The sequence below is a fragment of the Acipenser ruthenus genome, chromosome 5, assembly GCF_902713425.1.
Source record: "Acipenser ruthenus chromosome 5, fAciRut3.2 maternal haplotype, whole genome shotgun sequence".
NCBI lineage: Eukaryota > Metazoa > Chordata > Actinopteri > Acipenseriformes > Acipenseridae > Acipenser > Acipenser ruthenus.
Genome location: NC_081193.1, coordinates 80241643 through 80268888, shown reverse-complemented (window position 1 = coordinate 80268888; position 27246 = coordinate 80241643). Strand labels below are relative to the sequence as shown.

The window sequence follows — 27246 nt, the reverse complement described above, 5'->3', positions numbered from 1 at the left end:
TTTTGTTAAAATCCTTTGAGCAAGCGCAGTACACGATGTACCACTTTTTAAAGTGTACCACGAAATAACATAACAACAGTATTTATTGTTTCTGTACTACAATGTTATTGGCTCCAGGGAACAATCAAATTAAATAATAAAAAAATAAATAAAAAAAAGTGAACGCATAAGTAATATATTATTGCATCTGTATGTAAACTGTACAGTAAATTATACACTGACATGTTTCAGCTACCTTAAAACTAAATCCCACTCTGGAGTCTTTTCCTGTGTTCCAAGAAGTATTCTGCCTGGTATCGCAATCGTCCATTTGAATTGGTAACATTTCTTACCAGTTATGCAATTAATCTAAACACAACAAAATAATTGAAGCAAACAGTGTTACGATTCGTAATACGAAGCAAAGCTTCACGTGGTTCATTTGAACCACTAGGTCATGTGACCCATGAACGGTGTTTAGCAGTAGCTTATTTTTACCCAATACATACCCTTTTTGTTAACAGTGCCCACAGTGAGGTGTTTCAGTCGAGCTGAAAGGAACATTTTTGTTTTTTTAAATCAAGCTGCAGCTTTTTGTTTTATATTTCATAAAATTACGTATTTTTTCAAATTAACCACAAAAAAAAGCATTACATATGTACAAACAAAGCTCTTTATGAACATTATAGGTAAAACAAAACAAAAAACTCAGAGATATTATAAGTGTATAAAGGATACAGAGTACACAATTTCTGTAAAAATGGAAACAGCAGGGATTCGAACCCACTATTTTCCACGTCTCTATAGCTCGAGTACGGAAGCGGGTGCCAATTAAAAAAAAGTATCTCCGACGTAGGCCTTTTTTATCTCCTACATTGGACTTTATATCTGCTATGAGGTCTTAAGTAGAGGGTATAAGTCCTACATATGAGACGCATCCGTACTAGAGCTATACTACATGCACCACCGAAAAATCTGTATGTATTGAGTTGTGCAGATGGCACTGAGAAGCATGAAGCGCTTCATGTGGTTTGGCTCAGTGAATCTTTTTGCGAACCAAATGATCAGAGTTCAGTGGTTCAGGAGGCTTCACTTTTCCCATCACTACAAAATACAAGTGCAAATGCTTAACTTTGCTGAAATTACATCCACATTCTTGTTGTAAACACTGACGCGTTAAATATTACTGTGCAAGAAAACCCTCGGAGGAAACTGACACAGGAACCTAAGACGTCACAAACTAGATACCAGACGGCGCTGCAGTGACACCTATTGATTACATATTCAATGCCTCGAGTGACAGTCTGTCTTGTCACAGTGCAGTACCTCCATAAACTCCTGAAAGTTTTTATGACGAAAACCAAATTAAAGTTAAACATTGGATTGTCAGAACTATCCCCCCATACCCCGTATTACTGATGCATTGGTGACCTTACAGGTTGCACTGAATAGAAAAAGTGCATCTCCCAAGCGTTGATAAGTGCAACTTAGACTGTTTTTAAAAACCACATAGTTTGTATTCTAACAAAAAAAATAACGCATTTTACTTCTTTCTTTCTTTTTTTTTTACACTTGTCACTTAAGAATAGTAACCACGAGGAAGATACTAGATTACTAAACATGAATAACTTGTCTTTTCTAAATGCATAATGAATTAGGGGGAACCTCGATGCAGGGAGTGAATGTTGAGTCCGTACTAAGCACCGATCTGTAGTCCGCAGTGCAGTCTGGGAACTGTCAGGTGGTCTTGTGTGTCACAGATACAAAACACATCCTACTATAAATCGTTCTGTGGTATGTTACGCGCACCCTGTTTGTGACTCAAAATGATGATGTAGCAGAAGACATGATTAAATAAATACCTATTTTGTTTGCTTCCTATTAAATTGTTAATGCTTATCAGAGTGATAAGGGCCCAGTGTTTCCTGGATACTGTGTATTGCTGGATATTCAGACTCCCTTACTGCTTAGCTGAGACAACACAGCACACCACCCCATCGTTTGCATTTGTATCATTTGTTTGAGTGAAATAACGTAGAAACGGTAAGCAATCTCTATATTTGGTTAAAGACTCAGGTCTGCAGATTCTGTTATTTGAAACACCATTGTTGTGAAACTGAAGCGAAATCCTTCATTGCGAATGGCATTGATTTCATCATGCTGAGACCAGTCGCACATTCATTATCTAGAAAAATGTGAGGACATTCAGTACAGAGTTCAATCGGAATTCGGGCGACATCCATTTTTACTTTTCAAAAAGCCTTTTGTCATGTTATGTTTCAAATCCAACGGCACATTAAAGAAAATATAACGTTCCGCACTGTTTTCTAAATACACTCTTTAGTGCTGGGGCAAATATCCGAATATTTGAACTAACACTTTTTACATGTATTCAAAGTCCAACATTCATATCTGTGTCCGCCAAAAATTACTGTACATAATTGATAAAAATTAAAAACGTATAACAACGTGTTTTGCTTTGCTAAAATGTGCGCGACAGTTTCTAAAATTGAAAGAAAAAAGAGCAGTTTGATGTGTTGGATTATATATATATATATATATATATATATATATATATATATATATATATATATATATATGAGCATCAACACAGGTTCTCTTGACCCACTATTTAAAAAGTTTTAGACAGCAAGAAGTAAACAGTAAACAGCGTGGGTTAGGATGCGCACAAGTAAGTGACCACTACCTAAACCAGAAACAGGTAGTCTACGTCACTCAGAAATGTCTCAACAGCAGTTTTCGCTTGTTTGTGCATCTAAACAAAATCATAAATAAGCTTCAGTAAAGGATATTTAGGAAGAAATACATCTGAATTCATGATGGTGGTGACTATTTACAAGGTGTATGGTTTTGTATCGGTGTTTGTTTCTCTCTTGTCAGGTAATGATTTTGCGTGAGTGAGAGGCTTGCCAGTAGCAGAATTCTACAGGAGGATGAATACAGAGGAATTGGAGCTGTTGACTGACTCCAAATACAGGAACTATGTAGCAGCTGTGGACAAAGCCCTTAAAAACTTTGAGTACTCCAGCGAATGGGCAGATTTGATATCCGCTCTGGGGAAGCTGAACAAGGTTAAGCTTGCTCTAGTAAAATGATCCTCGAGTGCATGTTAACATATGCAGTGAGACCTGTCTATAAACATTTTATTTAGAACCAGAAATGTGTGCATGTATCCTAGTGGGGTCAAGACAAATCTGTTCCACTCAAACTATACATTAGGGGCATATGCATATCCTGACTTACTGTAAATTGCACTATATGATGAAATATAGATGATAATGTTATGGGCAAACCTGTTTTAATCAAAACACTATTAGGTTTTCAGGTTTAATTTACTAGACAAGGATAATATGGGGTTTTTTAAAGTTATTTATCATCTGTTTTATATGTCTGCAATAAGACCTTTCAATATTGGATTACTGAAAGCTTAGACTGTGGTTTGAAAAATTTCTTCTACAGAATAAATCCTATTACATATCAATGGACTGAGAATTGGCATGGGGATTGGCTAAAAAAACTATCCTAAATACATTAATAACCTTTCTGAGAGAGGTAATATTCCTACACAAGGAGAGCAAAGGAAAATAAATATGCCTACAAAATAAAATGTAAAGCATATTGTAAGTAAAATGCACATTCCATATCTTCATCAGCGTATAATAGCAATAATACTCTCCACATCAGGAATTACGGACAGGTAATGCAAATAAAACACAAGTCTGTCTGTAATCTATGGTATTGCTATTTAATTCTACTGCTTAATAATAATACAAGAACAGTCCTGGACTAAGGAGAATGAAGTCATTAAACTAAACCACATATTACATTACAGTGTGCGTCCTGTGTGCGCCTCTTTTACTCTACACATGTGCATTAACTGAATACTGGAAAATGTGAATTATCACAGCATGGCTAAATCACACCAGAGTGTACACTTGAGCTTTACTAATAGGAGTCTAAGGGAGTAAACATTTATGTATCGTCATACTCCTGGCTCGTGATCATTTCAGAAATATACTTAATTGAAGGTCGATCTGAAAGCCAGCACTGGCTGCAGGGCTAGTCTGAGTTTCAAGCCCATGTTAACTGCATTACATAGCCGGTCCTATATTTGTATTGACTACATTCTTAGGATGATTTTAAATTGTATTTTTGTTGTTTCCAGGTTTTGCAGAACAACGCCAAGTATCAGGTTGTTCCCAAAAAGCTCACGATAGGCAAAAGGCTTGCGCAATGTCTTCACCCAGCGCTGCCCAGTGGAGTCCACCGCAAGGCTCTGGAGACCTACGAGATCATTTTCAAAATCATCGGACCAAAGCGGCTGGCCAAGGATCTCTTTCTGTACAGGTAACGGTCAGCTGTGCCTGATTAGTACAATCAAAGCAGGTCTATAAGTATGTCTTTTTTTGTTTGTTTATTTTAAAGTCTGTTTTTATGAATTCAATGTTTCATGCATATCTTTGCATAGCAGTTTTATCCACTCCTGGTTTCCTTATGAGCTTAGGACGACACATCTGATTGACACCTATAAACTGTGTCAAATCAAGCTCGCATTAAAACCTGGAATGGGTGAAACTGCTATGCAATAGGAGTCTTATTTCTGTCCTTGTATTTAAATAATGAAAATAGACACAAAAAAAACCATGGCTGGGGCTCCCGAGTGGCGCATCCAGTAAAAGCACTCGCTAGAGTGCAGGATGCGCTCTATAGCCTGGACGTCGCCGGTTCCAGGCTATTCCACAGCCGACCGTGGACGGGAGCTCCCAGAGGGCGGCGCTCAATTGGCCGAGCGTCGCCCGGGGGGAGGGAGGGTTAGGTCGGCCAGGGTGTCCTCGGCTCACCGCGCACCAGCGACCCCTGTAGTCTGGCCGGGCGCCTGCAGGCTTGCCTGTAAGCTGCCCAGAGCTGCGTTGTCCTCCGACGCTGTAGCTCTGAGGCGGCTGCACGGTGAGTTCGCAGTGTGTAAAGAAGCGGGCGGCTGACGGCACACGCTACGGAGGACAGCCTGTGTTCATCTTTGCCCCTCCTGAGTCAGTGCAGGGGTGGTAGCGGTGAGCTGAGCCTAAAAAATAATTGGGCATTTCAAATTGGGGAGAAAATAATAATAATAAAAAAAAAACTAATTGGCAACGACTAAATTAAAAAAAAAACCAAAAAAAAAAACCCATGTCTCTCTTGCGCAGTGGTTAAAAAGCTGACTTGTGCCAGCTTGCGCGTAGCCTCCACCCTGTTACACATGCAGCCCAGACCCTTTGAATAACCAATGATAAGTGCGAATGAATTTTAATTCAGGATCTGGTGTGTGATTCATGTTTTCCTTCAGCTCTGGACTGTTTCCTCTTCTTACCAATGCTGCCATGTCTGTGAAGCCTGCACTGCTCGGCCTGTATGAGGTCTACTACCTGCCCTTGGGTAAAACACTGAAGCCAGGTTTGCAGGGGCTGTTAACTGGAGTGCTGCCGGGTTTGGAAGAGGGATCAGAATACTATGACAGGTAGGGAAATAGCTGTGTAAAACACAGAGTGCACAGCAATGTGTTGCCATCAAAACAAATGAAACTTTGTCCAAAGTGACAGATCATTAGATGGAGTAGGGTCTTATGAGTTACTTTGACTGATAGCCTATGTTGCACATATCCATGGTAGAATCCTAGAAGTGAAAAGCAGCTCCTGAACTCTGATGAAAGCACCATAACACAGACACAGCATCTGAGTATTTCATCTAAGAACCACTCGATTGCAGACATCGTTATAAGGTATTGGGACAGTAAAAAACTTTCTTGCTTTTTTATGGCTATGGAATGCCTCCTACAAACTAATCTCTCAGTATTTACAATGCATATTACTGTAATAATTGCCATTCACACGTCTGCAAGGTTTTTGTATAATACTGCACGTGCAAAACAGAACCATTAAGAGATCCTTCGCATTTTACCACTTGGTGGTGGAGTCCGCATCACCTAATGATATAAGTATGTGAATCAAAACTCATTTCAACATTGAAGACATTTAAAAAAAGTCTTCTAGTCGAATCTTTCGTCATTGAAACTGTTACGTTTCTTTGAGCACTTCACTTACCACTACAGATTGTTGTATAATTATTGATGAAATGCAGTACACAGTTTACTAACTTTCTTTCCTGTTCTCGTGCCATTAGAACCAATACCTTGCTGGAGAAGGTGGCTGCAGCTGTGGAGCAGTCTGCTTTCTACAGTGCTCTGTGGGGCAGCATCCTGACCAGCCCTGCAGTCAGATTGCCAGGAGTCACATTCGTGCTCTTTCATCTTAACCGAAAGCTTTCAATGGAAGACCAGCTATACATCATTGGCAGTGACATTGAGCTAATGGTAATGCCTCCCCACGAGCTAAATGCTCTCATATTTTTTATTTTGATGTAGTGCCGGCAGTGTACGCTAGATGGCAGTTGCAGCAAGCCATTGCATTTGGTGATGATGGATTAATACTGCCTGCTCTTTTAACATTGTCCAAACATATCTTTTTTCTTTTTTTCTGTTGTTCTCAGGTGGAAGCAGTAAGCGTCTCCGTACAGGACTCCAGTGTGCTTGTGCAGAGGAGTACGCTGGACCTCATACTGTTCTGTTTTCCATTCCACATGAGTCAGGTAGTTAAGTGCGAAGCGAAATAGATGTTTTTAGTTTATTTCAATTAGAAGACCTCACAGTACTGTGTGTGTGTGTGTGTTTTACCTGTGTAGTAGCAGAGGTTTAGTATTTGAACTGGGAGCTAGTGTAATTTGAAGTGGTTGCATAGCCAGACTGTGGAGTGGCTTATATTGTGACTTTTTTCCAACCATCTTGGATATCTCCCCACGTTTTTTACAGACAGTTAGAAAAGAACAGGTCAGTTTCCAATTCAACATGTGTGCTAGTTTTTCATTTGCAGCCATGGTTGGGAATGTAAGTTACTGACATACTAACATGCTTGTTCCATCTTTGATTCATTCGTGATTGGTAAGGCAGGAGATTTGACAGGCTTTGATAAAGGGCCTCACTTGGCAAAGGCTTTAGTAATCCTAATCCCTGATTTTTCACAAGGGCTCAATGGACTGCATTCTGCACTGCAGGCAAAGTATCCACACCATAGTAAATGTGTAATGTGGGAAATTTGCTTTGTGGCCCAATTTGTTATTTTATAAGGTTATAAAAGTAGCCAGGAAGCAACTCAGTGCAGTAGTTTGCCTGCTCTTACCTGCAAAGTTGTTTCTTGCTAGATTTGGCAGTAAACTTTACTCTTGTTTATCAGAGGTGCTGTCAGCAACCAGTTTTCTAATAGAATACCAGTCAGGTAATAATCAGCAATAATCAATCCATTGAGAACATTTTATTATTCAAAATCAAAAAGCCCAAACAATGTAGACTCTAAGGGGCTGATGCAAGCATATGTGCAAAGTGATTTGCGGCTGCAAAACACCCATATTGCATCCAAAATCTGCGTTTTGCACGTGCAAACCATGTTTAGTGGACATAAAGTGGGACTTTAGCGGCCACAAAAAATGCGGTGTATGTAAAGAATGTTTTTCACCTGCCGTTCTGCACCCGCTATTAAATTAGCACTTCATTAATGAATTTAAATGATATTGACATGTATTCAAATGAAGAAAAGAGCACAGAGTTGAGCGGAGATCTGGAATACTAAGCGGGCACAAACATTATAATGAGATGTAAGGATCTTGCCTTTTTCCACTACGCCTATCCTTACATCAGCCCCTTAATATGGTGCTCCAAGTAGACTTTTCGGAAACGGCTTCAAATACATAGTAATATAATCTATGCACTGAGAAAGAAAGAAGCAAAATAAATGTACTCTCCAAATGTAGTGCTCCAAGTAAGGCACCAGGATGATTAATGAATCAATTACCATTTTCACACAGAAATGCAGCTACTGTGCCATCTCTGAAACATTTTAGCGAGTGTGTAAAATACCCTTTCACACAGCATGAAATTGCACAATCTATGCCGGTGTAATACCGTCATAACCCTTTCACACAGCCAAAGAGATTGCGTGAGTACAACTTTGAAACCTGTCAATCAACAGATTTTTCTCATGGCAACCTGAAACCAAATCATGGCGCTATCTTTTGTCGAAGAAGTACATTTGGCTGCATTTTGTTTTCTTCTCATTTTAAGTTACATCATACAATCTAACAACTTGCTAAGTGTGAAACTGCCAGAGCTTCAGTCACAATGCAGGTCGCGCAATTTTGTGCAATGAAGGCATTACAGTATCTGCAAAAGAAAGAGGGTCCAGCACTTCAGGAAAAATCAGAAAATCCGGTGGATGATGGCATTTGCTGTACTTGAAGGAAGCTCGTGCAAACGCTCTACTTGGGCAATGGAACCTCCCTACACTATAGTGACGTGGCATGTTGACTTTGAAACCACACCCGCTATAGCGCTTCAGTGGCGGTATAGCCTTTCACACAGGCAGTTATGACGGTTCAGTGCCGTCTCTGAACCAACTCTCGCGAGGTGGTTCAGAGACGGCATAGAATATGACGGTTCTGTGGCGGTATAGGCAACTCACACAGACCTATAAACCACTTCAGTGGCAGTTCTGATAACTCCTCTGTGTGAAAGCACCTAATGAATGTTAAAAAGCATCGGTAATCAATATTAGACTTGTTGCATCTCTGCATATGTTTTTTTTAAATACATGTTTATTTGTCTCTTTTATATACTATATTTGTTTTTTTTACATCAGGCAACCCGTACAGATATGATCTGGATCCTGTCGGCAGCATTGCATGTTGTACTGCGCAGAGACATGTCCCTCAATCGCCGGCTTTATGCATGGCTTCTTGGTAAGCTTTACTTCTCACCTTGGTCATTGTGATTTTTACAAATACAAATACAGTCACACCCTGCTTTTCATGACAGGTAAAGTGATGGAGGCTCAGTAACCTGTGTTTCACGTCCATTAGCTACATAGATGTCAAATGTGCAGTTTCAAAAGAAACACATGTTAAAGCAAGCATGTTTTTTTGGTTTTTAAACATGATATCTGATATTGCATTAGGTTAAAGAAAGTTATCAGTTTCCATGGCTTGCTCTCAGGAAATGTGTTGTAGTTCCTTGGTCATTTCACCTCGGCAGTGCTTTCTGCATAACCTTTTTTTATTCCATTCAAATCGTGTGACATTGTGACCTTTGCTAAATCCTCCTTTATCCTACTTTACTCTACTCTACAGCTATGGCCAAAACATTTGCATCACCTAGAATTTTAGGATTGAGACATTAAAAAATATTAACATAATTTTAGATATTTTAACATCATTTAATCAAAGAAACTACAAAATGATATCGCAATGAAAACTGCTAATAAAGCCAAACAAAAAAAAAAAGAAAGAAAATAAAATCCTGACCCTTCTAACGCCCCCCCCAAGATACAGTCTACCCTGCCCCCACCTCCAGTTTGAGAACCACTGTTCTAGTGGTAAGTGCTGAGGTCTTTGCTTTTTTAAGGTCTTTGATTAAAAAAAAACAAAAAACACACTGCTTCCTCTCAGCCTGACTTCAACAAAACGTGAGCCTTTGTGACGTTTGTTTATTGAAACTAGTGTGTGTTTAATTTGTAAAATGAAGAATAGTGCAATTATTGTTCAGTGATTTATTTTTGTTTTGTTTCTTGATGCTGACTGATTGTGGCCCACCTCTTGGTAAGTCCTCTGTGCTTGCGTGACATGTACTGGTTTAGAAGAAATCCGATAGGTGTCTCAATCACAGACTAAATGTAAGATTTTTCTTTGTGTAGGCTTCGACAACAACGGTGTCAAAACAGGCCCCAGGAGTACACGGCACAGTAACCCTGAAGAACATGCCACCTACTATTTCAATACCTTCTCTAAGGATATGTTGGTTCAGGTATCTTTTTAAAATTTAAAATGTATAATGTATTTTTTCTCTTTCTTTTACGTTTCCTTATTTCACAGTTTTGCAATCAACAGCCGTCCTCATTCTTTTGTAATCATGTGATGTAGTAGTGGCCTTCAAATATGACAGCCCTGCCTGCTTTTTATATAAAAAGTTAAAAGGCCATATTGTCACATGATTATATGGAATGTTATCAAGTCCTGTTACTGAGGATTCACCAGACAAGTTCAAAGCAGATATATAGTGGATATATGTATTATAAAACTAGAAATGAACACAGCAAGTATTTAATTTAGGACTGTATTTATTTTATAATTATTATTTTTTTTTTTTTGCTTTTGAAAATAGCATCCCGTTGTATTTATTACATTGTAATGAATGGAACAGTTTTTGTTTTTTGTTTTTTTTAAACTACTATACCTGAATTGCATTGTTTGTATTTCTTAGGCAATGGTGGGGATTCTGCAGGGTAAAGCAGTCGGAGGAGAAGAGGAGAGTGTGCTCATGCATGACCTTAAACCTTTCCGCATCTTAATTAGTCTTTTGGACAAACCAGAACTAGGTATGTACAGCCAATAAATATCCTTACGGACAGGTCTGTGGTTTCAACAACCCCAACAGTCACCGAGCTCTGAATACCAAGCCCTGGTTACAACAGGTGTAACTGTCTAAATGCAGTCATGAATATTGTGACAAATTTAATACAGGTCACAGTTTTTACAATATGTGAACCCTTTATCAGTATCGCTCTCTGAAAACGACACTAAATTTACGTATCTAATAAGTTTGTATAACTGCCTAATTTTTAATTTTTTTTCCCTCTAAAAATGTAGTAGTCGCCATTTTTTAACCAATTTTTCCACCAATTTGGAATCGGCAATAGTATGCATTAATGTCGGTCCACCGCTGCAACCCCCGCGCCGACTTAGCGAAACGGCGGCAGACACACGCGTCCTCCGAAACGTGCCCTGCCAAGCCGTCTTTTTTCGCACTGCAGGTCCACAGCGAAGCCATCAGATCTATAGTGCCAGAAGACAACACAGATCTGAATGGCTCCTGTCAGCCACAGGAGTCGCTGGTGCGCGGTGCACCGAGGATTACCCTGCCGACTTGAGCCCTCCCTACCTGGGCCAATTGTGCGCCACCCCCTGGGAACTCCCGGTCACAGTCGGCATGACATAACCTAGATTCGAACCAGCGATCTCCCGGCTATAGGACGCATCCTGCACTCCACACGGAGCGCCTTTACTGTATGCGCCACTCAGGAGCCCTGCATAACTACTTAATTTAAAGTTTTATTACACAGAGTGAATGAACTTACAAGGAATCTGTTCAAAATAATGGAATTTATTAAACATGCAGTCATACAACAATACATTCAGAAAATCTAATAAAACAATTACACAGTCAATATTACACTAAAACTAAAGCTTTAGGCAACCATTGTTCTTCATAAAATGGTAGTTAATTCAGCCATAGTATGTACTGACGTTATAACAAAGCACACACAAATCACACCACACTCTATGATTATGAATTATACTTGGTTTGTGTGAAACAGTCCCTAGTGGTCAGGATGGTGTATGGCACCTTTGATACAGTTATTTAAGACTCGGGTTCCCAAACTGTGGGCCGCGGGAGCAATGACATTCTATGTATTTTTTTCTATTAATAGCAAAAAGCAGGCACCGGCGACACATGTAACTACAAAAATAAAGTGTAGCAAGGGAGTCTTGTTGGACTGTCAATCAAAGCAGAAATGAACAAATCAGAGCCAAAAGATTGCCTACCTGTAGGCGGGGTGTAATGCGAGAGCTCTGACAATAGGGCAGTGTTAAGGTCATGTGATCGCTCTGCAGGCAGAGTGTTCAGTATTTTATAAAATTACAATATGTCGAATCTGCTACCAAAGAATAAGTTTGGCAAAATATAAAGAACAAAAAAGGCAGCTACAGGAGTTTGAATGCATTTGTACCGTGGGCTCAGTTTTGAGGTGCTGGAATGTTTTTTTTTTTTCTTTTGTAGAAACATTTTCATACTAACTTTTGTTGATAACAACATTTGTTTCAAAAAATTCAATTGATGCTTATGATGAATACGTTTTTGTGACTAATTAGCTATTAACATTTAAAATATTGAGCACTTTGATATATGTTTCAATAGTAACTAAATCAAGTTATTAATCAAACTCATAAATCCTGTTGCATACCAGTAATTGATTTATTAAAATGTTTGGATATACTGCTATTTTATTAATTACTGGCTCGTTCACAATCGTCTTAAAATAACGCTAGAATATGTTTTGTTGGAAAATAATAATAATAATGATAATAATAATAATAATAATAATACAATTATTTTTGACTGATTCAAATTTTGCTGCAGATGGATTTATTTTCATAAGTTTTCTTTTGGTTAAATGGCGCAGCTGCGCTCTGATATTGTGCGCATTTGTCTTTTTTGTGCTTGACAGTTCAGCGTGAGAGGTAGCTTTTAGTTAAAGTGTTCAGAAATTAGAATTTAATTTCTGTTTTTGTGCACATTGTACTGGTTTTACTCAAAGTGATTCCTGTTCAGGTTTTTATAAATGGGAATAATAAGAGACATGCACTTCTTTCTTGTTTGATGACCAAGAAAACTAACTTCATTTCTAAAATGTTCAATTATACAAAGGTGCCTAATTTAAAGGTTTGATAAAAACGTCTGTTTAGTTTGCATTATTTTATTTACTAAAATTAAAGTGTTTCTTTTTTTTTTATTTTCACTCACTGCATATTCTATATGATTTCCATCTTTCACAATATTTATTCAAATGAATAAAGGATAGTTTAGATTCAGTTTATTTACAGTGTTACAGGTTTAAACATATAAAATGTTTTTAATTTGACATTTTCCCAAGGAGTGCTAATAGTGGGCCCAGTTCCTAATGCAGCTGAACAGGTGGGCCTCAGGTAAGAAAGTTTGGGAACTCCTGCTTTAAGTGGCAGAAAGAACTTTGAAGACAGAGTCTCTTTCAAAGTTTTATTGAAGAATTAGGCTGCTGGCCTTTTAAGCTTAAACAAACAAAACAAACACTTGCTTCAAACAGGGAGCCTTATAAGCACTTAATTGAAACAAAGATATATCTGTACCTAAATATTGCAGCAAGCTGAACCTTACTTCACACAACTGAACAAATCATTTTCTTTTCTTTTACCAGTCTTTGTTTTTTCTTTTATCAGAGAGCTACACACAGCAAACCTTTCTCCTGGTCTCTCACATCCCTATTGAAACCCAGCCTTTTAAATATAGGCAGCCCTGTTTAGTCATTTACTACTGGTTACAAAGGACTGTGTACACTTAACCTGTTTGAATTTCAATCAGTTTACAGGTAGCATGGCTTCCTGATAAAATACTTCAAAAACGGCTGACCGTGGCACTTTCTTCTCCTGGGTCCTAATGCCTTCAGTCATCTTTATTTTAATGTGTGGGGCCTATGCCCTGCCACAGAATGATTTCGATGAGACGGTCAGGATGAGCGGCACAGCCTTTTGTTGTTTTTTTTCCTTGCGTCAGGGGCAAAGCAATCTTAGAAGATGACCAAAATGTGGCAAGATGCATTTATATCAATTAAGAAAAACATATGCTAAGTATTTAATAGTTTATCTTAACATTCTTTTACATTCCCCAGAAGAAATTGCCTTTCTTTTGGTACTAAACATGTCAGGGAATGTTTTAGGTTGGGGATTCTAAATTATTTTTGACTTGTGTAAGGGATTCTCTAATTGTGATAGCCTGCGTTTGTCAGGAATATGAGAGTAATACTTTGTGCTCGTAGTGATTATACATGGAGATGATATTTTGTATCCCAGTTTTATACATGTTAATGTCATTTCAGGGCCTGCCATTTTGGAAGATGTGCTGATTGAAGTATTCAGGACGCTGCATACACAGTGCAAAGCTGAATTGGACTTGCAAACGCAGTCTCCTTTCTGTAAAGACCGCACACAGTTGAGCAGGTAGATATTTACAGCTATATGTTGGGTTACATTCTGTTCTGTTTCCGGTGGGAAGCTATTTGGCAAACTATGTAACATCAGTGTTTCCTGTCCCCTTCAAAGGGTTTTACCATGTTGCATACAGTTGGCCCTATTTCCAAAGCTTTAACTTGTTAGTTATTTCATATTTTTCAGTCATTTGCTTTATGGATATAATTAAGGTTTCTGTGCATGACACATTTCTAATTCTGTCATGAATATCAAACTTTATTTAATCTATCTTTACTTTCTCTCTTTGACCTTTGTCCTGATCCGATGTAAGATGTGTCATGTTAGTTGGACTTCTGTATGTCTTTCTATCCTCTATTGTTTTTTGAGAAATATATGTTTACCACGCCTTTTTAGCAAGCTGCGGGAGAATAAGAAAACTGCCGAACTGATTAAAACTGCGAACCTCCTGTTCAACTCATTTGAACCGTACTACATGTGGGATTATATTGCTCGCTGGTTTGAGGAGTGTTGCAGGTAGGCACATTCATAGTGATCATAAGATATTACATTGGTGAGCATGACGGGTGTAATACTGCTGTATGCAAGTAATTCAGCTTCTACACAATAATGGGCCTTTTTATTAACTGCATACATAAGCTAAGCTAAGTGCACTGATTTACTGACTGGTATATTATGATTTTTTTTCGTTTAACATGTGAGCCCAGTTGCACAACATGTCAGGGTCTTGCAGCCCAACAGTCAGAACATGCGGAAATCAGAGATGAATTATTTATTTATATATATTTTTTTGTGATTGGAAACGTAAATATTGTATATTTATAATTACAAATCTCTGTTGAGACTTTCCCTTTAAAATGTATTGCTGTACATGATCTGTGTCTCGCTTTAGTATTGCTCAGTAAATTAAATTGAATGGTACTGTATATAATACATGTAATAATTGATTTTTGTAGGAGGACTCTAAATGCAAGGCTGCAGGCTGGACCTGGTGGCACCAGTGAAGCATCAGAACTGACCCTGGTAGAATTCTGTCAGCTGGTCGACTTCCTGTTAGATATAGTATCCTTGGTAAGAACTGTTTTTTAAGTTCTGGTTTATACGACATGGTAATGTGCACAAAGACTTATTTAGCCCTATGTTTATGTATTGTGTTTTTTAACAGCTGTGAATGACACCTGTTCAGATAAGGTAGTGCAGTACAGTTCTATTACCATTTTGTTTTGGCCAGATAAATTAAGATTCCGATTTGTATTGTTGGGAAAATAAAAATGTCTATTACAAGTAACTTGGAAGGTTATACAGGGACTCAAGTATAGAGTGCATTTAATTGTTTTATTTTCTTATACTGTATATATTCTTTGCAAAAAACTTCATTAATGCATCAGCTAGGGTTGATATTAAAACGACAAAAGTAAGGAAATGCGATGTTAGGTTTTTTAACCCTAACTGCATTCCTTCCCACCCCCTTACAAGCAGCAGAAGGGGCAAGGCAACACAAGCAACCACAGACAGCCATCATCAGTTAAGACGAACAGCATACAACTCTCTGCAGATAATGCATGTGTGTGCTATCTGCCAATATAGTCCTAAAACACTGGCGAATACAGAACATGCTGGTATTACAGCACAACGTATACAGCCCTGTGACAATGAGGCCATCCCTCCCATTAAACTGTATTCTGTTGCTCATCCAGTATGACACTGAAAAACTCTCAAACTGACATGACACCGCACATTCTACCTATGTAAACACATTTCATAACAGTGTACCTCATACAATTCAATTTTTGCAGGTGACAGTACCATTGTGTCATATATCTGTCGCATGGGTGTCCTGCTTTTAAAGTTCTCCCATTCCCCCTATCCATGTTACTGTCAATGCTAATGCCGGCCATCACCCCTTTCTCCCTTGCAAAAAATTGTATTATGCCATTGAACATCTGCAATTCCATACAACAGAAAGTTATGCTCGGCCATAGATTCATATTACAGCACTACTGGTAGTCCTGTTATGTATCTCTGTCTCATGATTTACTATACATATACACTTCCCCTCATGCTGCCTTGTATGCAGTTCCCCACCCCCCACCCAACAAACTGATGCACATCAAACATGTGGATGCCACACTAGGGTCATGGCAGTGGAATTCATGGAAGTACAGTGTGATGTTGGTGCCACTGTTATGCATCCGTCTTCTATTAGCTTGCATAAGCAGTGCCCAGATATACACAACCCCCAACACACTGGCATGGCAGTAGGCCTCATACACCTAGTGGACCATGATGTGTTTTCTGCAGAGAGTTGTATGTTGTTCGTCTTAACTGATGATGGCTGTCTGTGGTTGCTTGTGTTGCCTTGCCCCTTCCACTGCTTGTAAGGGGGTGGGAGGGAATGCAGTTAGGGTTAAAAACCCTAACATCGCATTTCCCTACTTTTGTTATTTTAATATCAACCTTTAATATCAACCCTAACTGATGCATTAACAAAGTTTTTTGCAGATAATTTGCTTTTTGAGAATATATGACTAGCTAGAAAGCCTGTATATTTTATTATAGAGCTCAAAAATTAAAACTGGCTATGTTTGTAAACTTGTTTAAATACGTCACCGGTGGATATATGTTAAACACTGACACAGGTTTATATGTAATACACAGGATTAGTTTTTCTTCACTTATTGACACAAAGTGTTTAGCGATTTTAACCCAACCCCTGCTGCAGCACAACCTAAAGAAAACCTTTTGAAAATAAATACATCAACAGCAAAATCTGAATTGGTCAAAAATGTATTATTTTTCAACAAAACATATTCTAACGTTATTTTAAGATGACTGTGAACAAGACAGTAATCAATCAAGTAACAGTATATCCAAACATTTTAATAAATCAATTGCCTAACAAGATGAATCAATCTGATTAATATTAATAACTCAATTTAGTTAATATTGAAACATATTTATGGCTTCAAATTAGTCACTTATTAAAATAATAATAAAATAAACACTTATTAAAACCTTTTAATCATAGGTATCAATTGGATTTTTAATGTTATCAAGTACAAAAGTTAGTACGAAAGCGTTTCTATAAAAAAATAAAAACATGTGCATGTCAAAACCTAGCCCACAGTACTAATGCATTCGTTATAACTCATAAGTGAAAACATCATTCTATGAACAAACAAGAAATTAATATCCCAAAAGCATGTGTTTTTTATTTTTTTAAATACTGAATTTTGACCATCTGTTAGTAATATTCAAAGTTTGAGGGATTTTGTGAGGCAGGCAGACTCCGACATGTTCAGCTTGTTCGATGTGGAAACATGAACACATTTTATCCTTTTGGCTGACAGCAATGTGGGGATGCTGTTTGTGCATTGTGGATATTTTGTTTATACAAAAAGGTATAAGCAGTAGTTACATAATATAACTAAAACATTAATATTATGGGTCAAATATATAAAAAAAAACATCTTGCTATACAGTACAGACCATCGTAAATCATTTATTGCATGTTGCCAGTATTGCATGTACAGTTGTCATTTATCTGTTAGAATACAGTGAATTAGCAATATGGCCAAAAGTTTTGCATCTCCCAATATAATCATTTTGCTTCACGGGAGTCGAATAAAGCCTGTGGAATAATGGTATGTTAACATACTGAATTACATACTGCTTTGTAGTTTTCCATACTTAACGAAAAACTGTGACATTTAAAAATGTGACATTTCAAAATCCAACATGCCTTAAGTACTACTGTACAACTATTATGGCTTCCGGTAGTATCGTTCTGTAGTTTCTTTGATTACATGATGTTAAATAAAACATCTACATTTTGTAAACTTGGTTGTTTTTCTGGAAGGAGAATCCACCCCTAACCAACATGTCATCAGCAAGCGCATAAAGGCTCTGTATGTTATTCTCCCATGTCACTGCTTTTGTTTCGGTTTCTCAGTCACGCGCTGGGAAGCCAAAACGGGAGTCGACCGCTTAGAGTCGAGAGGAAGGGCTACCCTCAGCCCAGGTTCCCTGAGGTTTCCCCTTACATCAAAAATTAAAAATATGTGAGGTAGGGAATTTTTCCTTACCTGAGAGCTGAGCAGTTCGTATTTAGTTCTGCGGGCTGCGTGGTCAGGCTCGAGAGACTGGGCTCTTCCCCCGGCGCATTCATGCTCCTGGGGATGGGCTGTGTCTCAGCTGCTCATTTTCATTAACTTGTCCGTATTTTGGGGGGTAGGTGGCAGTGCGTCATTGTGGGGTGCGTTAATTATTATTATTTTTCCATCATGGTTTGCGGCCTCGCCTTTTGGGGGGAGGTGGCCTGTAGCCACTTCCTATCTGCAGCACTGGGATGCATGTAACATGTTTTTCCAGCCAGCCTCGTGCAGGTAGCCGTCGAGTACCCACGGACGAGGACTTTGGCCAAATTTTATCTTTCACTCTGAGCACCCATCAGTCGTCGGGCCCTGAGCGCCCATCACCGTTCATTAAATCATCTGCAATTTCAAACAATAAATCATTCATTCATTGCGGATTCTCCGTGCTGAAATGTTAATATAGGCTCTTTTTTAATTTTTTTTTTTTTTAATTGTCTTAGTCCAAAAAAAAATATAGGTGATGCAAAAAAAAAAAAAAAAAAAAATGTAAAAACGTAATAGTTGATCGTTTTCGGTTTTCACTGGAAAACTAAACAAACCATTTCTATATTCCAGAAGGGAAGGGAGGTTCCTCACACTGCTGCCCCGGGAAGTGCTGTCTGTCTTGGGCAAACCTCTCCCGAGGACTCGGTGGTGGCTGTCCACATTTTTTTTTTTGGCGATAACGAAAGAACCTCACAAAAGAATGTCCCCCTCACGACAAAATAAATGAAATTCTAAATTATTTTTTCACAAGAGTGGCGAAAAAAGATTTTAAAAGATAAAATAAACAAATTTCCCACTCACAAAATGAAGACAATGTTACAGTCAATCTTATGGAGTCCCAATTGTATACACACATGTCATAGTTTACTAAAGATGTATGATTTTCAGGCAGTTTTATTTATTTATTTATTTTTTTAAACTGAAAACAAAATGCCAACCTCACGAACAAAGATTTATTTTCTGACGAAAAAGGATATTTTGTCGTGAGGCCAATTCCTTTTTTCGAGATCAAAAATGGCACTATTCTGGGCCAGCCCCCTTGAACCCTAAAATTGTCAAACAAAAATTCCAAACCTTTTTGGAGCTGGAGACTGACAAAATAAACTGCAAAAAACTCAGATTTCTTTTTTTTTTTTCTCACTATTTGGCTCTCGTAATCCTCATAGCCTAGTAGAACAAAATGGCCCACATCAAGAGATCTAATAAAAGGGACCACACATCCAAATTTTCGTGCAAATCCATTGAACAGGATCAAAGTTATTAAAGTACAGAAATTGGGGTTTAACACTCAACCGGACCACTATATAATATATCTTTAGGCTTCTCATCTATCACAAGTGTAGCTCTTCTATAAATTCTTCAAATCAAACAATATTCTTTAAAAAAGGAAACTGGTTACAGCTATTCAGCTCATTCTTCTGCCAAGATGATGGGTCATGCTAACACCTGAATAGGGGTAGATGTTACTTTGGGATTTAAACAACAGAACATGCAGAGGCACTTATAGAGCCCCCCCCCTACGATATCTAGACCCTGAAATTAGTGTCTTGGGGTCAGAAGAAATGCATAAGTACATAAATACTGTAGGTTCAAATTTAAATACATTTATGTACAGTGTTTAGTTAGTTCAAAATTTAACTGACAAGCTCATGGATAAACAAGGGCAATGACGGGTAAGAACAGTAGACCATGGGAGGATAGTGGGGGTGATATCCTGCTTTATAGGAGGTGCTATTGAGCGCTGTTGACATTGAACACAAGAGTGCTATGTACCACCCACTTTCTGTTATGTTAACAATTGTAAATGACTTGTAATGCAAGCTGTGTTGAATAGTGCTCTTTCACCTGCCTGCTTCGTTTCAAACAATCATTTTTCAGTCTTGTAGTTTCAGACGGTAGGGCTATGAAAAAAAAAAAAAAAAAAAAAAATTGTGTTTTTTGTCCCCAGGTTATAGAGTGCTTTCTCAGTATCACACAATTTGATACTTTACAGATTCAGTTAATTCACGGTATGACCATATTGATGTTCTGTGTAAGGGCATTTCACTAATCTTAATATTTCTTTAGGTGTGTAAATCAGCTAGTGAAATAACACTGTCATCTATATAATGTAGATGTTTATATTAAGGTTGTATTTACTTTTATTGTGCTCTGGAAAAAAAAAAAAAATCTTGTGTGAGTCTAGGATTACATTTGATTTATGGTGCTACTATTCTTATATCGGCTGAAGGTACAAAATAAGTGTGTTTTTTGCCACATTAGCTGCATTTGGGATTGTCTTTCATCGTATTTTTTCTTACTCTGTACTTTTAAGACAGTAGGAATCATGGCTTCATAACTAAAATGTAATCCCAGCCAGAGATATCTTGCTAATCTGCTATACCGGAACCCTGTCTTTTATATCTGATGTGTACTGAGGCAGACAAGTTTCCTCATTGTAGCTGGTGCTTCTGTGCCTTGTGGTCATCTGCAGATGTGTCTTCTCTATTCAAGTCTTTGCTTTCTTGTTTTTCAAGCCTACTAGAAGTATGAGAGTGATCTGTCAGGTACAGTACTTCTGCCACTTTTCTTCCTGTCCATTTGCTTCGTTGTGCTTTGTCTTTGTCTGTCTGTTTGTTACTTTTTGTAATAATTTCAGAAATTGGTACGGGTTCTGAAAAGTTCGGAAACAAACAAAAAAATATATATACATGTGTTCAATAATAATTTATTATTATTTTGATTTGCAGGCATTTTCTCAAATTTTGTCTCTCTGGTTTTTTATGTTTTGTATTTTTTTTTTTTTGGGTAGAAATATTTACTTCCCATCTTATGGATCTGACGCTAACACTAGCATAATAAAAAAACAACCTAGAAGTGAAGTGTCTGGAGAAACTTTGTCTGCGTTGACAAACAAATTGACGTACTGACAAATTATAACCATTGTGAAATGTAATGCTGACATCTAGAGATTGAATTAAAATAGTTTCCTAAATGCCTTTGTTAGTTACAGTATATCCCGACATAATGAAATACATTAATACTTGCAGCACAAACTTACACTGTTCTATGTTTGCTTGTAGTAAAGCACTAAGCTGTACTATAGTATATACAGCACTTATAGTACTATACTGTACTATAGAATATACAATAGTATGAGATTACCAATACACATGCATACACAATATACATAATTCTTGGTGCTGCATTAGGTACTACAGAATTCTATAGATTCCAAAAAAATAACCAGTGTAGTTGTGTAGTTACTGTAGTGTAGTTTTTTCTATAGTATAGCACAAATAAGATTTTGAAAGAATACCATAGTATAGGTTTGTCTATAGTATATACTATATAGTACATACTACAGTTTTTAGGTACTAAATTCTATAGAATTCTATACATTCTGCAAAAATACCATAGGTACATACTACAGTAAATGCTATGGTACTTAATATAGATTGTTTTCATATTGGTGGTAAGGTCGCTGTACAGCCGTGTGTGTATTGGCTGGAACATTCAGTATGACGCGCATTATATTATTATTTATAACCCGTTTTTTTAAAAGAGACCGGCTTCTATTTACCATATTTCCCAGCAGCCCCGACGCCTATTGTAGACCGGCGATTATTTTTAAGTTTTACAGTATACACAATATTTCACTTATTCATTATATAGAGTCAGTTGACAGCTACCACCAGCAGCATTTACAGTATTGTCTACTGTACAGTAATGTTTCTGTAGCCATCTGCAGTTACAAGCTTTTGCCACAAGATGGCAGACAGAGAATGTTTGGCATAAAATTGTCATTTTTCTGGGCAGCCCACATTTCAAATCGGATCACTACAAAAAGTAATAGCAACTAAATTCAAATATATTGGAAGAGCTAAGCGAAAGAATCGAGTTGATCGGTAGAAAACTGTAGGAGGAGATACCGTTACAAAATTAAGGTGGACTGATAATAAAGAAACCGAGAGAAAACAATGTCTGCGTTTTACAACACAGACAAAAAAAATAACAGCATTGTTTAATTCTTTTTAAACTAATATTTCATGACAAAGCCAGTACTAAAATGTTGATCATTTCACAACAATTTTCTCGTGGTGGGAGGAAAGCATCCTCCTAAGTTTTTAAAGGAGTCAGTGTTATTTACTAGAGACGACGTTGCTACAATGGATGTCCTTTCGACCCCCAGGAAACATACATTGAAATCCAGACAGAGCACCTGCCCCAGCTGCTGCTGCGGATGGTCTCAGCCCTGACTAGTCACCTCCAGGCGCTGGGGCTGGCGGAGCTGACGGACTGCTTGCGGCTCTGCTCCAAGATCCTTAGTAAGGTCCAGCCACCCTTGGTGTCGCCCGAAGCGGAGGGCAGTTTGCCGTTTACATCTGGGCAACCGAGCTCTGCCAGAGAGAAGGAAGAGAAGAAGGTGAGTGAAGAGTAACTATTCCATTCTTTTTAAAGCCTATTCCTAGTAAAGGTAATTTAAGTAATTTAATATCTTAAAATTGGCTATACACTGCCTGTTCACTTTATTAGGACCTGTACCTAACATCAGGTTGGGCCCTTATTTTGTTCTGGCTACAGCCTTGATGAGACTCTGCAAGGTGCTGAAAATGTTTGGAGAGATGTTAATGTATTCAGATTTATTTTTCACACAATTGCGTCATTCAAGTTCAACCCAAAGATGCTCAGTTGGATTGAGATCCAGGGATTATGATGGACATGGAAGAAGATCCTCAAATCATTTGTGCACAATTCTGGCTGGATGGGTGGGTGCAGCATTGTCATAATTTTAGCCATCGACATCAGAGTAATGGTACATTACTGGGTGGACTTGATCCAGTGCTTACTTACAGAGTAATCAAGAGAGCCAGGGTATACCAGAGAACATGCCCCACAACAGGGCAGTGCCAAATCCAATGGGTCAACGGGTCCTAAAAAAGTAGTGATGTATAGCTGAAGTATCTCTAACTCTTACTAATTACATACATTTTTTGTTAAAAAAAAAAAAATACTTTCGCCTGAACCAAAAATGATTATTGTATACTGGACTTTATTCTGGGCAAAATTGATTTCAGGACACCATTTCAGGATTATTTTGCTTGGAAAACATCCTTGAAGCTACCCAACATAGACACTTTATACCAGGTGTTTTAAACTTGCTTGTCAGCGTAGTAACAGCTGATATTGCAAACTTCCCATATTGATTTCAGCCCTTCGTGTAATCTTTAAATTAAAACGATAATGATTTATTTCTAGCCTCTCCCACCAAAAAAAAAGGTGTATTTTATAGTACAAACACGGTTAGCCATTTCAGCATATTTTTCAATTTTTGGGCTTTAGTGAGCCGTTAAGTAGTTCTGGATTTCCCAGGGTACTGTCACACTGCAGGGGTCCAACAGCTGAATCCTTCAGTGCGCCTCCGTTCATGCTGAGAATGAGTAAATCCATATTACAGGGCCTGACCGCACGCATCAGTGTAGGTCTGGGTCGTGTGGCTGCATATCACACGAGGTTTCAGCTTGTTTGTCTTTTCCTTTTGTGCTTGAGCTGGCCTGGCCTGGGGGGACTGAGGCACTGTAATGGCCATCTGAGCAAGTCTGCCAGCTGGAGAATGGGCCTTGTATCTGCCTTCATTGAAATAAGCACAGGCAGACCTGAATACTTTAATCACTACCATTAGACCAAACGGTAGTATTTATTCCCCTCCTGTTGTTAGCGAAGAAACTTCCTCTCCTGCAATTGAGTTCAAAAGTGGGAGGCAGAGATGAAGGTCTACAGGTTTGCAGTTTTCATTCTGCACTAAGCATTAGAAGTGATTTGCTTAAAAAAAAATGAAAGAGCCTTTCCAATGTGAATTTTCTATTACAGCAGCCCTAAAACATGTAAAGCTGTGGACATCTTTTTACAGTACTCTTATTATGTTTTAGTGATTTTAATAAGATGGAGAATAAATCACCCATTAGGAAAGCACTATTTAGATATGTCACCGTTTCGAAAATTTAAATTAAAATAGACCCCCTTCGTGTGGTTTCAGAATGCAATATAGCATAAGGGCCCGAGAAAATGTTGTTATATTTATTTTAATTCAATGTTAAGGTTTACAAGCTTACTTGCGGCAGAATTGTTTGTACATTTAGGTTGAACCTAGCTTGTATAATGTTTTCTCCCCCTGCCCACAGATCATCCCATTCTCCCTGGAAAATGCCAGCGAGGTCTTTGAAGACAGCGAGAATACCCTGAGCAGTCGCTCCTCTGAGAGTGGCTTCACAGAGTTTGTGCAGTATCAAGCCGACAAGAGCGAGGACTTGGATAGGGCTCCGGGTGAGGGCCATGCAGTGCTAGATGCTCAGCCGGTGGGCAGCACCTCCTCGGAAACGGAAACGGCCTCCACTGTGGGCTCGGAGGACACCGTGGTGCACCCCTCCCCCACCATGGGGCATGCCTCCTCAAGCCACGGCGGGAAGGCTAAGCAGAAGACCGTCATGCAATGCTGCCTGGAGTACTTCCAGCAGTTCCTGACACGGCTTATTGCGCTCTACATCACCCCCTGCATTGCGGCCACGCCTGCCTTCACCAGCGAGTTCAGCAGTGTGCTGAAGGGGGACAGGGCCGGGAGGGGGGGCGTGGCACTCAGTGACGCCGCCAACACTCGGTCCGCTCAAAGGGAGTGCCTGGGTGCCTTCACCGCCACCTGCCAGCTGTTCCTGGAGTGCTCCAGCTTCCCTGTTTACATTGCCGAGGGCAACCTCAAATCCTCACCTCAGGCTGAAGAGGCCACACAAGGTGAGCCCCTAAACACTGGTTTTGCACAGCTTACTCTCTCCTGTCATTTTCTTTTTTTTTATGAGGCAAGTGTTTTCAGAATCCCTAGCTCCATTGCTGAGGGAATTTGTCACTAAGTTCTACTTTTTTCTCATTCTGGCTTTTCTTGTATTCTGTGTGTATAACGTGTGGATAAGATTTGGAGAGTGCAGAAAGAGGTGCAGTGCAATAGGGCATTTTTTTTAACTTTGTACTCCAGTCTTTAATGAACTTGTATTTTTAGAAAAGGGACATTCCAGTTTAAATGAATGCAATTCTTTCTAGAGGTGTTGCCTCCTTTTCCTGCTAACTGCATGTGATGGAGAAAAGGGTCCCAGGGTAGGTGTTGTGTATGTGCAAAAGAAGAGCTCTATAACTCATGCCCCTACATGGTTAGAATGTATTGGGAAATGGTTATCTTGGTGATCTTTGACCTCATGTCTGCACCTCAGTGGTGCTGAAGAAAATTATATTCCATCTAACACAAGCTGTTTCTGTCGACAGACTGCGAACAAGTAAAGACACCCCTGTGGCTCCAGACCTTAATGGATGCCTGCTGCCTTGCCAGTGAGTTCAGTATCCAGGCTGTGGCAATCTCTCTGGTGATGGACCTGGTAGGCCTCACCCAGTCGGTCGCCATGGTGACAGGTGAAAATGTGAACAGTTTGGAGACGGCCCAACCCATGAGTCCAAGCCAGGGGAGAGTGGCTGTGGTGATCAGGCCTCCACTTACGCAGGGAATACTGAGATACATTGCTGAAAAGACTGCATTTTTCAAGGTAAATGTTTCTTCTTAAAAAAAAATATTAACGACAGTTTAAATATTTTCACAAATTAACGTTCACATATTCTTTCATTTTGTAATTATTTCAACAAAAATGTGAAATATGTATAATATAGCTCTGCATTTCAACAAATAAACATTGCATGAGTAAATTAAAAACTCTGAACCTTACAAAATTAACTTACAATACAATTAATGGAATGACACTCAGTTTTTCATGACATGCTGTATAGAACCTGCTGACTGGGTGGCTTATTTCTCTAGGATTGAAAGTGTTTGGTAGGTCTACTTGCCGCAAACATAAACATTTTTGGCATCTGTTTGTTTGAATTTACTAATATTATTTAGAAAACCATTCATTATCACCAGCCAATCAGCTTCCAGCTCTAGCAGGCTTCTAATAGGCAGTAGATGCCTGTTGGAACATCACTACATCAACTGTGAATCAAACTTAAAATCAAACTGCGCAAGAGCCAGCTTTTTCATTTTGACCAACTGTATTGAAAGCTCAGTTCACATCTGTTGGACAGCAAATACTAAACGTAGAAACAATTGGTCCAAATTTATTTTATTATCCACCAAAACCAGCCAATCAATACTTGGATCACAGCTACAGAATGAAGGACAGGCCACGCTGAGAGCTGGAGCTCAGACCGCATCTTTCAACAACAATAGACAGAGACACGGAAAGTTCAGTAGTATTGCTTCATTCAGATATCTTGCACTGTCCAAATAAACTTTAAGCAACTCTGGCAAGTAAAAAAGTTATTTGTTTAATAAAGCTATTTGTTTTTTTTCTCTAATTATGCATATGATCCTTTATGAAAATGTTTTGGGACTATTTTCCTAAAACAGTTTGAAGGGTACCCGATGAATCATTACAAGTTCAAGGCAAATGTTAAGGACAGCAGTGTGGAGTAGTGGTTAGGGCTCTGGACTCTTGACTGGAGAGTCGTGGGTTCAATCCCAGGTGGGGAACACTGCTGCTGTACCCTTAAGCAAGGTACTTTACCTAGATTGCTCCAGTAAAAAAGTTAAACTGTATAAATGGGTAATTGTACGTAAAAATAATGTGTAAAAAATAACGTAATTGTATGTAAAAATAATGTGATATCTTGTAACAATTGTAAGTTGTCCTGGATAAGAGAGCCTGCTAAGAAATAAATAATAATAAATGTAGGTTTTAAAGTTTGTTTTAAAGAAAATAAGGAGAAAAATTGTTTTCTAATAGCAGTAGTGCCTAATCGATCATGGCTGTACCATGTGATAGTTGACCTTGACTTTCGTTAGCGCCCTCGCCTTCGGCTTAGGACACATAACTTCAGTCGCAGTCAACTACCACACGGTAAAGCCTTCATCGACGGGCACTTTTGCTTAATCAAGCACGAGTTATTGGCACGGTGCCATTTTTTTTCCTTTGTTTTCGCTTGGTAAGCATGTTGCACTGACATTGTGGGACCAGCTGGGCGAGGGAACCCCACAGCATCATCAGAGGAGCGTGGAGCTTTTCTATCAGCTGCACAATCTGGTCCCATCTTCCAGCATCTGTGAGGATGTTATCAGCCAGCAGCTGATTCACAGAGACAAGGTAAGCATCTCAGGGCTGGGAGGGAATTACAAATAAAAAAACAAATAATAATAATCTTATTAAACAAAGGGAATTAC

General features: G+C 38.7%; 1 protein-coding gene across 6 annotated transcripts in view; it reads left to right on the top strand.

Annotated features, from left to right (window-relative positions):
- Positions 1-1712: 1712 nt before the first annotated feature.
- LOC117402775 (protein dopey-1-like) overlaps positions 1713-27246 on the top strand; it is a 43968-nt gene continuing 18434 nt past the window's right edge. For 2 of the 6 annotated variants that reach the window (XM_034004219.3, XM_059024603.1), the window contains exons 1-17: positions 1713-2022; positions 2881-3071; positions 4166-4347; positions 5324-5494; positions 6157-6346; positions 6523-6621; positions 8721-8820; positions 9798-9880; positions 10337-10451; positions 13767-13887; positions 14272-14391; positions 14832-14946; positions 20531-20560; positions 22186-22419; positions 24176-24779; positions 25302-25576; positions 27017-27169. In XM_034004219.3, the coding sequence (XP_033860110.3) occupies positions 2934-3071; positions 4166-4347; positions 5324-5494; positions 6157-6346; positions 6523-6621; positions 8721-8820; positions 9798-9880; positions 10337-10451; positions 13767-13887; positions 14272-14391; positions 14832-14946; positions 20531-20560; positions 22186-22419; positions 24176-24779; positions 25302-25576; positions 27017-27169 (2730 nt within the window). In that variant the 5' untranslated portion in view covers positions 1713-2022; positions 2881-2933. Of the gene's footprint in view, positions 2023-2880; positions 3072-4165; positions 4348-5323; positions 5495-6156; positions 6347-6522; positions 6622-8720; positions 8821-9770; positions 9881-10336; positions 10452-13766; positions 13888-14271; positions 14392-14831; positions 14947-20530; positions 20561-22185; positions 22420-24175; positions 24780-25301; positions 25577-27016; positions 27170-27246 lie in introns of all 6 variants that reach the window. The other 4 variants (XM_034004216.3, XM_034004214.3, XM_059024605.1 and 1 more) reach the window with 2 other exon arrangements.